The 12,749-nt window shown below is 57.7% G+C and overlaps 1 protein-coding gene across 1 annotated transcript; it reads right to left on the reverse strand.

Moving 5' to 3' along the window:
- Positions 1–3,643: 3,643 nt before the first annotated feature.
- RETSAT (retinol saturase) lies at positions 3,644–12,746 on the reverse strand. The gene is made up of 11 exons (XM_065856774.2): positions 12,542–12,746; positions 11,249–11,431; positions 10,422–10,663; positions 8,845–9,046; positions 8,270–8,467; positions 8,066–8,185; positions 6,749–6,887; positions 6,465–6,574; positions 6,023–6,189; positions 5,588–5,747; positions 3,644–4,899 (listed from the first exon to the last, which is right to left on the reverse strand). Exons 1-11 carry the CDS (start codon positions 12,711–12,713, stop codon positions 4,754–4,756), a joined length of 1,839 nt encoding a protein of 612 aa, XP_065712846.1. The 5' UTR covers positions 12,714–12,746; the 3' UTR covers positions 3,644–4,753.
- Positions 12,747–12,749: the final 3 nt, after the last annotated feature.

Below are 12,749 nucleotides of genomic sequence, written 5' to 3' on the forward strand. Positions count from 1 at the left end.
TTGGGTTGAGTCCTTGTCTGAGTCTTCCCACGAGGAGATCACAGCATCCCTCTGCTGCATATGCTTAGGATGGACTTTGCTCCAAGAGCTCTTTGACCCCCTTGCCGATGCCCACCCTGGCTTGAGGGTGCTATAATGGTCCCAAAACTCTTTTGTTCCTCCAAGCAAAGCAAACCAGGGAAGGACAAACCCTGCAGGTCCCTCGCTGGCGAGCGGCACCTTGAGCAACCTGACCACGCCTGGGTGACCATGCCGCACATCTCCCGCGAGCCAAAGTCCAGGAAGTTACAAAATAAAAGCTTCAATGAAAATTATCTGCTGCTGGGTTGGGCTCAGCTTATCAGAGCTGGATTGCTCGGGATTACGCTGGGTAACGCATACGATGGGGTTTATCTGCAGGGCTGTTGGTGTGGGGGTGGCGCAGGGTTACACGCGGGCAAAGGGTGAAGCTCAGCACATTTTGGGGGAGATCTTTGCCCTCTTGAGCACTCACTCCTTTGTTCACCCCCGTCCCCTGTCCCACAGACCAGGGACATCCCCACGTTCTGCCCTTCAGGCTTTTTAGTGGTGGGGTTTGTGCTGTTGGTACCGAAGAGGTAATGGGAGGAAAGGACACGGAGCGAACCCTCTGGGTCCCCACGGTGTCCAAACCCACCCGTCCCGCCCGAGCTTCTCCCCCTCCCTTTGCTCACAGTGACCCAGTGAACTCCCCAGATCCCTCATGAACTCTGAGCCACCTGCAACCAACGCTTCCACATCTGCTCCACGACCTCCGCTCCGTGTCCAGGTTAACCCACCAACCTCCACACACACCACGTCACCCTCGGTGTTTCCTTCTTGTTTTTTACAGCTTTGAGTTCTTCAACAGCCTCATGAACAAACAGCTTGAACCTGAGGTGTTTTCACGGTGGGCTGGGCACAGCCCAAGCAAACACACCAGGTTGAGAAGCAGGTTGATGTCCCCCCGGAGCTGTGGGGCTGCTGCTCTCGAGCATTTGAGTGCAGCCACACCAGTATGTGCTGAATTCAAGGGTTTCTGCTCTGCAGAAACTCCTGGGGTGAGATTTGGTGTCACTTGGTGTGTTAAAGCCTCCCCTGGTCACCTCTCCAGAGCGGTTTTCTTGTAACATCTCTTTTTTAACCTCTGTGCATGGCAGGGGATTTAGAATCACAGGATCCCAGGATGTGAGGGGTTGAAGGGCCCTGGAAAGCTCATCCAGTGCAATCCCCCATGGAGCAGGAACACCCAGCTGAGGTTCCACAGGAAGGTGTCCAGGCGGGTTTGAATGTCTGCAGAGAAGGAGACTCCACAACCTCCCTGGGCAGCCTGGGCCAGGCTCTGACACCCTCACCAGGAACAAGTTTCTTCTCAAATTTAAGTGGAACCTCCTGTGTTCCAGTTTGCACCCATTGCCCCTTGTCCTGTCACTGGTTGTCACCCAGAAGAGCCTGGCTCCATCCTCCTGACACTGCCCCTTTAGATCTCTGTGAACATGAATGAGGTCCCCCCTCAGTCTCCTCTTCTCCAGCTCCAGAGCCCCAGCTCCCTCAGCCTTTCCTCACACGGGAGATGCTCCACTCCCTTCAGCATCTTGGTTGCCCTGCGCTGGACTCTCTCCAGCAGTTCCCTGTCCTTCTGGAGCTGAGGGGCCACAACTGGACACAATATTCCAGGTGTGGTCTCCCCAGGGCAGAGCAGAGGGGCAGGAGAACCTCTCTGACCTACTGACCACCCCCTTCTAACCCACCCCAGGTACCATTGGCCTTCCTGGCCACAAGGGCCCAGTGCTGGCTCATGGTCACCCTGCTGTCCCCAGGACCCCCAGGTCCCTTTCCCCTACACTGCTCTCTAATAGCTCATTCCCAACTTACACTGGAACCTGGGGTTGTTCCTGCCCAGATGCCATCATGGAATCACGGAATCATTTTGACTGGAAAACCCCCTCGAACTCATCGAGGTACCCAGACTTTGATTTTCTCGGCTTGTCCTGGGGATGTCCCCCACTGTCACCTCTCCCCAAACAGCGACCAATCCCTTTAGCCGTAGGAAACGATGCTGGGAGTGACTCCTACTTGATAAGATTTGTGTATTTACACAAGATTTGCGGAGCTCATGCTGGTGCCCGTCCAGCTGCTGGATTAGCTGCTTGCTCAGGGCTCTAATCCCGGCAGATCCGGACGCGTTTCCCATCCCTGACGGGCACCTTCACGCTCTCCCTGCTTGAGAACCAGCTCGGGGGGTTGTTCTTTTCCCCTCCTCCATCACCAGTTCAAATTGGGCTTCTCCCAGTTCAAACTGGGCTTCTCTCAGCCCTTCCCAAGGGCTTTGCTGTGCCCAAGTGTCTCGGCGATGGGATCTGAAGGCGGTTTTTACTGATTTATCTACATCCCGGTGGTGTTTGGGGGGAATATTTGTTCCCGATAATGTCAGGTATCATGGCAAATAATTTGGTTTTCCAGAGGGTTCAAAGCATCGGGAGAAACGCTCCTGGTTGGAGACACCGGAATAAATCCGGGGCTGTTTCCTCAAGAAAGGACGCGTGGGTGATGAAAGGCTGTGAGAGGAGTGTTTGCAGCGAGGAAAAACCCGCAAAATTGGTGAAAGTGTGGAAAAAAGAGCTGGAGGGTTGTGGTGGAAAGTTGGGGAGCGACGAAAGGGTCGAGCTCCCGCATGGAGGTAGGAAAATTCACAATTAAACCAGATTTATACTGGCTGCAACATTAGGCCTCGTGCTTGTGCCACTCTTGTTCTGCACAAACTTGGCAAAAAAGGGCTCAGATTATCACCCATCAACTGTTATTACCTGGATAAAGATTTGGGGTATTTTGGGCACCGGACACTTATCTGAGGGTAAAATCTGGAATAATCCGGATCAGCTTAACCAGCTTTTGAGTTGCAGCCCAACACAAACTGCTTTTGCCTGAGGCTGGAGATGATGCTCACAAAGTCCTCCCTGTGCCGGCAGCCAAAACAAGGCCCTGAGCATCGATTTGGGGTGTTGGGGGGGAACCCAGAGTGAGAGGTGGGAAAAAATGCGCCAGGGGAGGTTGAGGTTGGATCTGGGAACAATTTCTCCCCCAAAAGGCTGTGGGGAATTGGAACAGGCTGTCCAGGGCAGTGCTGGAGTCACCATCCCTGGAGGGCTGGACAGACGGACATGAGGTTCTCAGGACATGGGGCAGTGCCAGGGGTGGGTTACTGTCGGACTCAATGAGCTCGAGGGGCTTTTCCAACCAAAATGATTCTGTGATTCTCTGATTTATGGCCCTTCCCTTCCCTTCCCTTCCCTTCCCTTCCCTTCCCTTCCCTTCCCTTCCCTTCCCTTCCCTTCCCTTCCCTTCCCTTCCCTTCCCTTCCCTTCCCTTCCCTTCCCTTCCCTTCCCTTCCCTTCCCTTCCCTTCCCTTCCCTTCCCTTCCCTTCCCTTCCCTTCCCTTCCCTTCCCTTCCCTTCCCTTCCCTTCCCTTCCCTTCCCTTCCCTTCCCTTCCCTCCCCTCCCCTCCCCTTCCCTCCCCTCCCCTCCCCTTCCCTTCCCTCCCCTTCCCTTCCCTCCCCTTCCCTTCCCTTCGTCCCACCCTGGTGTGTCACAAACCAACCTCCTCACCCCCCTCTCGCCGACCCCACATCACACGATCCAAACCACAGACGATTCTTCTGATTTTATTGACTTCTGGTTTCACATGATTCACCCCCCTTGGAGAAGGCTTTGATCATTTTCACGAACTTATCCCCGCAGACAGAAAGGTTGGGTGTTTTTCATCGCTAAAAGGAGTGTTTGCACCATCACACGTCGCTGGGTGTTGGGGGATAAAGCAGCAATGAAATATCGTCAGCATCACAGGGCACCCCGGTCCTGCTGCTCTCTCTACAAGGCATGGCTTAGAGAGCACCACACAGCTAGTAAGCACCTTAAGTTGCTTTTAAATAGTTTTAAACTTGGCTTAAATTCCTTAAATCCCTGGCCTTGGTGTAGGGATCCACTTACTCCACCACCCCATTGAGCCAGATCCTTCCTGAGGGACTGTGGCCATGGGCACCTTTGTTAAAACGCAGCCATGGGGCTGAGATTGGGGTGATTTGGGGATTATTTCCCCTTGGTTAAACACAGCTGGTTCCCGCCCAGTGCCCAGCAGGGCTTTACCAAACCTGCCCGGACAGGTCCATGCACGGTTTTGTCTCAGGGAGGTGCCACAACCCCCGGGGCTGCTGAGTCCCACGTGGAGCTTCATGAGCCCGATGAAGCTTTACGAGCCCAACTTGGCGCCAAAGCCACCATCTGAGAGGGGGAAACCATCGCTGGGGGTCTTGGCCCCCTCAGCGCAGCGGGCCTGGGGGATACAGGTGGGGGCTGATGTTCTTCTGATGGTCCACGTGGCCCTCGGACACTGGTGGAGATCAAGCGACTGCGGGTGTTGCTGCTGGAAGCTCTTGGGTTTTGCCTTCTGGTGGTTTTGGGGTTGCCTTAACTTCTCTCCTGCCCACGGCAGCTCTTGGATCCCCCCATCCCTACGCTGGGAGAAGGGGTTTGCCCTCCAAAGGGTGTCCAGGGGTCAGCAGTGGACATGGCAGTGGAAGGAGCTCTAGGTGGGTAAGGTCCAAGGCAAGCGAGCTGAGAAGGGGAACAGCATCTTCCTGGGCTGTTGTCTTGGCTTTGCGTTAGAGCAGGACATGCTACGGGTCATTGAGAGCGGAAAATAAGGCATTGGGGATGACCTGGGGGGAGCAGGAGGTCCTGGCTGGTGGGACACCAGGTATTATTCCTTCTTTGTAGACTTGGCGGCATCCGTGCGCCTTTTCAGCCACATCAGGTCGATGTAGATGTTGCGCTTGAGGACGGCGCTGGCACACATGAAGGCCCCGTGCATGGCGCCCATGAAGCCGGCCACGCTCATGTCCTGCCCTGGAAGACAGCGGGAGGCGGCGATGGCCACGGCCGTGGTGGGGACCAGTGAGCAGCCCATGGTCTGTGTCCCCAACTGACCCTCAGTGCTGCTGGATGTCACCATCCCCAACCACCGCTGATCAGCTCCAACCACCACTGACCAGCCCCAACCACTGTTGACCAGCCCCAACCACCACTGGCCATCCCCAACCACCACTGGCCATTCCCAACCATCACTGGCCAACCCCAACCACCACTGACCATCCCCAACCACCACTGACCATCCCCAACCACTGTTCACTGTCCCAAACCACCACCGACCATCCGCAACCACTGTTCACCATCCCCAACCACCGCTGACCATCCTCAACCACTGTTCACTGTCCCAAACCACCACTGACCATCCCCAACCACCACTGACCATTCCCAACCACTGCTGACCATCCCCAACCATCACTGACCATCCCCAACCACCACTGACTATCCCCAACCACCACTGACTATCCCCAACCACCACTGACTATTCCCAACCACTGCTGACCATCCCCAACCACCATTGACCATCCCCAACCACCACTGACTATCCCCAACCACCACTGACCATTCCCAACCATCATCCACCTCCCAGCTGCTCCCGTGCCAACCCCCATCTTCTGCTGCCCCAGAGGTGTCCTCATGCAAGAACATGGTGTCTGGATGGTGGTACCTGTCAGGTAGAGGTTGGGGACATCTGTCTGCGGCCTCAGGGTGCTGATGGTCTCAGCCTGCAGGCGGGCAATGTTGTGGTCCATGCCATAGAACTCCCCCTTGGCGCTGGCAATGTAGTGCTGGTTGGTGAGGGGTGTCCCTCCGGAGATGTACTCGATCTGGGGGGGTGACAAGGTGACAACATGGTTAGGCATGATGAGGTGGGGTGTCTCATGCTCCAGAACGCTCTGTTCCCGGGGTACAGGCTGGGCCAGGTTTGCTTGAAGACCTTTGCTTGGCGGCTCTGGCCAAGTTTAGTGCCAGGATGGTCCTGGAGAACCATCGGAACCCCCTTGCACCACGTGTGGTCAGGAGGCAGCGGTGATGGGACGGGGCTGGGTAGACGGGGCCCGAGAGAGGAGCTGGAGGCCCCGTGAACCCCGGGTTTCCTCACCCTGTCCTCGATGCGAGGGTAGAGCTTGAAGACGGCCTGCATGATGACGTCCACAAAGGCCTTCTTCAGGTCCTCGTAATCATCTCCCCGCTTGTTCACCTGCTCGTCCTTCCACTCCTCGAACCACTCGTATTTGGCGAAGGTCAAGACGGAAATGGTGGATTTACCTGCAGCAGAACAAGGTTGGGGCGGTTGTCCTTCTGTCCATCCTCATGGTGCCATTTTGCTGCCACAAACCCAAACCTCCCCATGCAAACCCCCATGTGGCCCAAGGTCTTCATGGTCCCATGTCCTTCATCCAGTTATCTTGAAGGCCACTTCCCATGAGCAACTTCCTCAGTGGCTTTGAGGTGAAGCTCCTCATTTGCAGCCAGCAAAACAACCAAAACCCAAGAGTTTTGAAGCTGCTCCCAAGAACATGTGGTTGGGTTTCAGCCTTTACCTGGGTGCCTCATGTTCCAGGTGGGGTCCTTGGCCGATGGGCAGGTGACAAAAATGAAAGGGATGAGCTTGGCGGCTTCTTCTCTGGAAGCGCTCAGGTAGCGATTCATTCTGCAGAGAGACGCGAGGGTTTGAGGTGGGACTTGGTGAAAACCTTCCCCTCAATCATTGCCACGGCCCAATGCCCACCCGGCCAGGACCTGCCCAGAGCATTTTCTGAGTCACCGCTCCAGAATTCATCTCTCTACGCTTAACGAAGCACGGTTAAGTTGAAGCCAAACCTACATTTCATCCAGGTCGTTTCCTAGGTACACGTAGTAGTTGGTGGCCTCCAGCCCCAGCTCCTCCCTCGAGCCGTTAAGACCCACGAAGACGCTGAAACCCCCTTCACCGTGTGTTGCCAAGCGAAGCTGAGACTGGATCCCTGCAAGATGAAGGGAAAATCAGTATTTTCTGGGATCCTCAGCTACGGGGACACGGTTTCTCCTAGAAGAAGCCCCATTCATATCTACGTTGGCTCGTAGAACGGATTTATCTCAAAACCCGCAGTGTGTGTGCTCAAGGGGTGGGACGGCAACTCCTGCAAACCGCAAGGACGGCAGCAGCGCCACGAATGCCTGTAGGGGCTTTAGGGGACACGTGGCTTGAGATTTTGCTGTATTTAATGACCTTCTTGGGTTCAAGTGTGCTGCAAACGTTGAGTTATTGTAGACCAAGACTATATTGTTGCCCAGAAAGCTCTCGCTCAACTATGTCCCTTCCCACCCAACCATATCCCTTCCACCCAACCATGTCCTCTTCCACCCAACCATATCCCTTCCACCCAACCATATCCCTTCCACCCAGCCATGTCCCCTCCACCCAACCATGTCCTCTTCCACCCAACCATGTCCCCTTCCACCCAACCATGTCCCCTTCCACCCAACCGTGTCCCCTTCCACCCAACCGTGTCCCCTTCCACCCAACCGTGTCCCCTTCCACCCAACCGTGTCCCCTTCCACCCAACCATGGCCCCTTCTACCCAACCATGGCCCTTCCACCCAACCATGGCCCCTTCTACCCAGCCATGCCCCTTCCCAATCAACCATGCCCCTTCCAACCAACCACGTCCCCTTAAATCCAACTGTGCTCCTTCCCAAGCAACCATGTCCTCTTCCACCCAACCATGTCCCCTTAAATCCAACCGTGTCCCTTCCCAAGCGAACCGTGTCCCCTTCCACTCAACCATGCCCCTTCCACCAAACCATGTCCCTTTCCACCCACACATGTCCCCTTCCACCCAACCATTCCCCTTCCGAAGCAGGAAGGAGCTTTCATGGCACCACCAAACACAACTTTAAGGGGACATTTCACCAAATTCCACCATTTTTGGGGCACTCCGCTGTGGTGTTTAGGGAAATCACACAGCGATTTGCTCATTTTATAGCCAGTTTCGGCAAACTAATTTCATTTTGATTGAAAACCCTGTGAAGAAACGTGCGGCATTTGGAAGACTGGGAGAAAAAGCCACTGGGTTTTGCTGATTTCTAGGAAATAATTATAAATAAGTCGCTTTTTTGATGTGCCATAACCCCGACGAAACCCAACGCTGCCGCGTTTTACCGGGTAGAGCCCGCGCCTCCGCCGGCAGGAGCCGTTCATAGGTATTGAAGATCCCGGCATCCGAAATGATAATGGGGGCGTAGATATTCACCAAATCTTGGCCTTTCTTGACGCTCACACCTGGAAGGGAAAGGCGAGGGGGTTATAAAAGCAACGCGATGGTCGGGAGGAGGTGCGGATGCTCCATCTGGTGCCGGCGCTCACCGCAGGCCCTGCCCTGCGAGTCCAGGAGGATCTTCTGCACCGGCGCCCGGCCCAGGACGTTCCCACCGGTCTTGCGGATGACGTTGATGGTGTGGAAGGCGATTTCCCCGCTCCCCCCTTTGGGGTACCAGGCGCCTTGGAGAAAGTGGTTGACCAGGAGGCTGTGCATGGAGAAGGATGTCTTGGAGGGCAGCGTGCCTGGAAGAATAAGGTGGATTTGTGGCAAATTGTGGTTTTGTGGCTTATACTGAAGTTTTTAGGGCAGGGAATCATAGAATCATAGAATCATTTCAGTTGGAAGAGACCCTCAGGATCATCGAGTCCAACCATGTGGGTGAGGAACGACGGGGTCATCGGCACGTGGAGGAGCAGGGACGGTGACGGACACGGTGGCCGGTGGCATGAGATGAGGTTCTTAGGGACGCGCGTTGGGTTAACGGCTGACGTGGCCTGGTTGACGTGACCAGCGTTGGCCGAACGGTTGGACCCCATGACCTTGAGGGGCTTTTCTGACCCCAAACTGACTCCATTCTCATCCCTAAGGAGTTTTAACGTCACGTCCCCGGCTGACCTACCGTAGGTGGGGAAGATGTAGCAGAGGATGGCTCGGAGCTCGGGGTTGGCGGTCAGTCCGTCCACCACGTCGCGGAGGCTGCGCGTGGCCAGGCGGCAGAAGGGGATGAACCGCAGCAGCAGCCCCGAGCGGCACAGCAGCCCCGCCAGCGCGCGCGGCAGCACCTTCAGCACGTTCAGCATTGTGGCCCCGTGGCTGGTGCTCTGCGGGGGGGACGAGGCTGTCACCGAGCGGCCACCCCCTGGAGGAAGGTGGACGACCCCGGTGTGGGCTCAAAAAATGCTCAAAAGTGGCATTTTCACCTTAAATTTACAGCAGAGAGGCGATGGCATCTCTGAAGTGCTGCATCTTGGGGGGTTGTGGGCAAGGGGAGCGACTGATCACCCCAAAATGCACCCCCTGCGGTGGAGGTGCCTGCACCAGTGCGTACTGGGAGCTGGCACGGAGTACTGGGAGCTGGTATCTGACACTGGGAACTGGTACCGAGCACTGGGAGCTGGTGTTCAGCACTGGAAACTGGCAATGGGAGCTGGTATGGGGTGCTGGGAACTGACACTGGGAGCTGGTAGCGAGCACTGGGAGGTGATACTGGGCACTGGGAGGTGATACTGGGCACTGGGAGGTGATACTGGGCACTGGGAACTGATGGTGCACAGTGGGAACTGGTGGTGCGCACTGGGAGCAAGTATAGAGCACTGGGAGCTGGTATCTGGCACTGGGAGCTGATACTGGGCACTGGGAGCTGATGGTGGGCACTGGGAGCAGGTACAGAGCACTGGGAGCTGGCACTGGGAATGGACACTGGGCTCTTGGAGCTGGTACTGGGAGCTGATGGTGGGCACTGGGAGGTAGCAATGGGCACTGGGAGCTGGTGCTGAGTACTGAGAACTGATATCTGGCACTGGGAGCTGATGGTGGGCACTGGGAGCAGGTACAGAGCACTGGGAGCTGATACTGGGCACTGGGAGCTGGCAGTGGGAGATGACAGTGGGCACTGGGAGCTGGTATCTGACACTGGGAGCTGGTATCTGACACTGGGAGCTGATGGTGGGCACTGGGAGCAGGTACAGAGCACTGGGAGCTGATACTGGGCACTGGGAGCTGGCAGTGGGAGATGACAGTGGGCACTGGGAGCTGGTATCTGACACTGGGAGCTGGTATCTGACACTGGGAGCTGATGGTGGGCACTGGGAGCAGGTACAGAGCACTGGGAGCTGGGAGCTGGCACTGGGAGCTGGCACTGTGCAGCGGTTCCAAAGCATAAATTAATTAACGCTAATTGAGCAGTGCTTGCTGACAGTCCCCATCACTCACAGGGAGCAGCAGGCACACGGGGGTGTCCCGGCACATCCCGGGGACCACGAGTCTCGTGGGGAGGGGCTTAAAACTGCAGGTGGGGGGGTTGAGGCAGAAAAGGGAGATTTTGGGTGTCTCTCAGCACTTTTGGGGCCGGGCTGAGTGACACCATTATTCTCCGCAGTTACCCAGCGCCGGGGGGTGTGTAGGGGGGAATTTCTCCTCCCCACACAACCCCACAGAGCCAAAACCCCCCCATCCCCTCCCCGCATCCCCCTTCACCTGCACCAGCCGCTGGAACTCATCGATGGCCGCCTCCTCCCCGGGAAACTGCTCCTTCAACCCTTGGTAAAACTCCTTCTTTCCCGAATAAATGCGGTAGGTCTTGGCGCTGCCGGGCTCCCCCAGGACGATGGTGTCGTAGACGTGGGGCATCCGGGCCCACTCCAGCTGCCCCTCGGTCAGCTGGTCCAGCATGAACCGCGTCAGGGAGCCCTCGTGCATCCGCCCCACGTAGTGGATACCTGAGAAATGCGTTCGTACTTCCGTTTATTTTGTGTTATTTTACACCCCTGGGGTGCTCAGCACCCACCTCTTATTTCTTCACCCTCACCCCAGGAGGGGAAAGGGAAAAGCCGGGACACGCGCGCCTCCCGCTCCAGGTCGAGGGGGAAACGAGCGCTCGCTCGGGCCTTATCGAGCAGCTCTTAGGAGTTTTCTTATCCGTTAATATATTTCGGTTTTTATATCATTGTAAATAATTAATCCCCAGCTCAAGCAGCGCACAAAACTGGACTTTGTGTGGCCAGAAGGAATTTGCCGAGGGAGACGTGTGCTGAGCTACACCCCCCATACAGGGGGGTTCCATAGGTGCGGGGTGATTCTATAGGGGTGGGGTGATTCTATAGGGGTGGGGTGATTCTATAGGGGTGTGACGGCACCTCGGATTTGGGGCGGGTGCGTGATATAACATCACCCGTGCAGAAGAAGCGCTTGTATAACACAACCCAGGGCGGGATCTGGGGACACCCACGCTGGGTTTGGGGCGCGATTCCCCCCCCACCCTGCGGCCGAGCCCCCAACCCCTGGAGCGAGTTGTTCGGCATTACCGGTGTCGAATTCATAGCCCTTCTCGGTGAAGGTGTGGCAGCAGCCCCCCAGCTTCCCGTGCTGCTCCAGCACCAGCACGCGCCATCCCGCCTTGGTCAGCAGCGCGGCGGCCGCCAGGCCCCCGATGCCGCTGCCCACCACGATGGCATCGAGACCCTCGGGGACTTTATCTGCCGAGAAAACTGCGGGGGGGGGAAACAAGGGGGTGGAAGAGTCAGCGGTGGGATGTGGCACCCCCCGAGTGGGACCCCCAGAATCCTGCTGGGGGGTGATGGAACTATTGGGGTGATGGCGCTTTGCTGGGGAATGGCACCCTAGGGGGGATGGCACTATTGGGGTGATGGCGCCTTGCTGGGGGATGGCACCCTAGGGGGGATGGCACTATTGGGGTGATGGCGCCTTGCTGGGGGATGGCACCCTAGGGGGGATGGCACTATTGGGGTGATGGCGCCTTGCTGGGGGATGGCACCCTGGGGGAGATGGCACCCTGGGGGGGTCATAGAGCCCCAGGGGCTGGAGGAGATGTCACCCTGGGGGGGATGTTACCCTGGGGGAGATGTCACCCTGGGGAGGGATGTCACCTCACTGAGAGATGCCACCCTGGGGGGGATGTCACTCTGGGGTGGACATAGAGCCCCAGAGGCTGATGATGTGCTGGTGAAGGAGATGTCACCCTGGAGGGGATGTCACCCTTTGGGGGGGATGTCACCCTGGGGACCTGATGCCACCTTGGGAGGTGATGCCACCTTGTTGGGCAATGCCACCCTAGGGGGGATGTCACTCTGAGGGGGTCATGCTGCCCCAGGGGGTGACACTGTGCTGGGGGGTGATGCACCCCCCCAGCGAGTGATTCCCCACCGTGGGTGCTGCCCTAAAGCAGGCGATGGCCCCTAGTGGGTGCTGCCCCCCGCAGTGGGTGCTGCCCCCAGTAAGTGGTACCCCCCCAGTGACTGATACCCCCCCTCCAGTGGGTGACACCCCAGTGGGTGCTGCTCCCCGGGTGGGTGACACAGCCTCAGTGGGCGCTGCCCCCCACACTGAGTGACGCCCACCCCAGTGGGTGCTGCCCCCCTGTGGGTGACGCAGTCCCAGAAGGTGATGTCCCCCCCACCCAGTGGGTGACACCCCCGGGTCAGTTATACCCCCCGGTGGGTGCTGCTCCCCCATCAGTCAGTGCTGCCCCTCCGGTGGGTGCTGCTCCCCCATCAGTCAGTGCTGTCCCCCCGGTGGGTGCTGCCCCCGGCTCAGCTCAGGGATCCGGGGTCCCGTTCCGGGGGTCCCGTTCCCCGTACCTGTCTTCACCACGGTCCTTCTCACCGCCTTGTCGGTGACGATGGGGGCCGGGGGGCGCCGGGCATCGGCGGTGAAGGGGCTGGGGCCGCTGCCGGTGCCCCAGAGCAGCCGCACCAGGAACAGCAGCAGCAGCAGCAGCGCCAGGAACAGCAGCGCGCCCGGGCCCAGCATCGCGACCTGACCGCCCAGCGGCCGCGGCGGACACGG

The sequence above is a fragment of the Patagioenas fasciata genome, chromosome 26, assembly GCF_037038585.1.
Source record: "Patagioenas fasciata isolate bPatFas1 chromosome 26, bPatFas1.hap1, whole genome shotgun sequence".
Taxonomy (NCBI): domain Eukaryota; kingdom Metazoa; phylum Chordata; class Aves; order Columbiformes; family Columbidae; genus Patagioenas; species Patagioenas fasciata.

Coding starts and splice junctions, on each gene's coding strand:
- RETSAT (XM_065856774.2), bottom strand. CDS start 12,713: ATGCTGGGCCCGGGCGCGCTGCTGTTCCTGGCGCTGCTGCTGCTGCTG. Junction 8,186..8,269: donor CTCGCAGGGCAGGGCCTGCG/GTGAGCGCCGGC, acceptor TTTCCCTTCCAG/GTGTGAGCGTCAAGAAAGGC. Junction 6,888..8,065: donor GGAGGCGCGGGCTCTACCCG/GTAAAACGCGGC, acceptor TTCATCTTGCAG/GGATCCAGTCTCAGCTTCGC.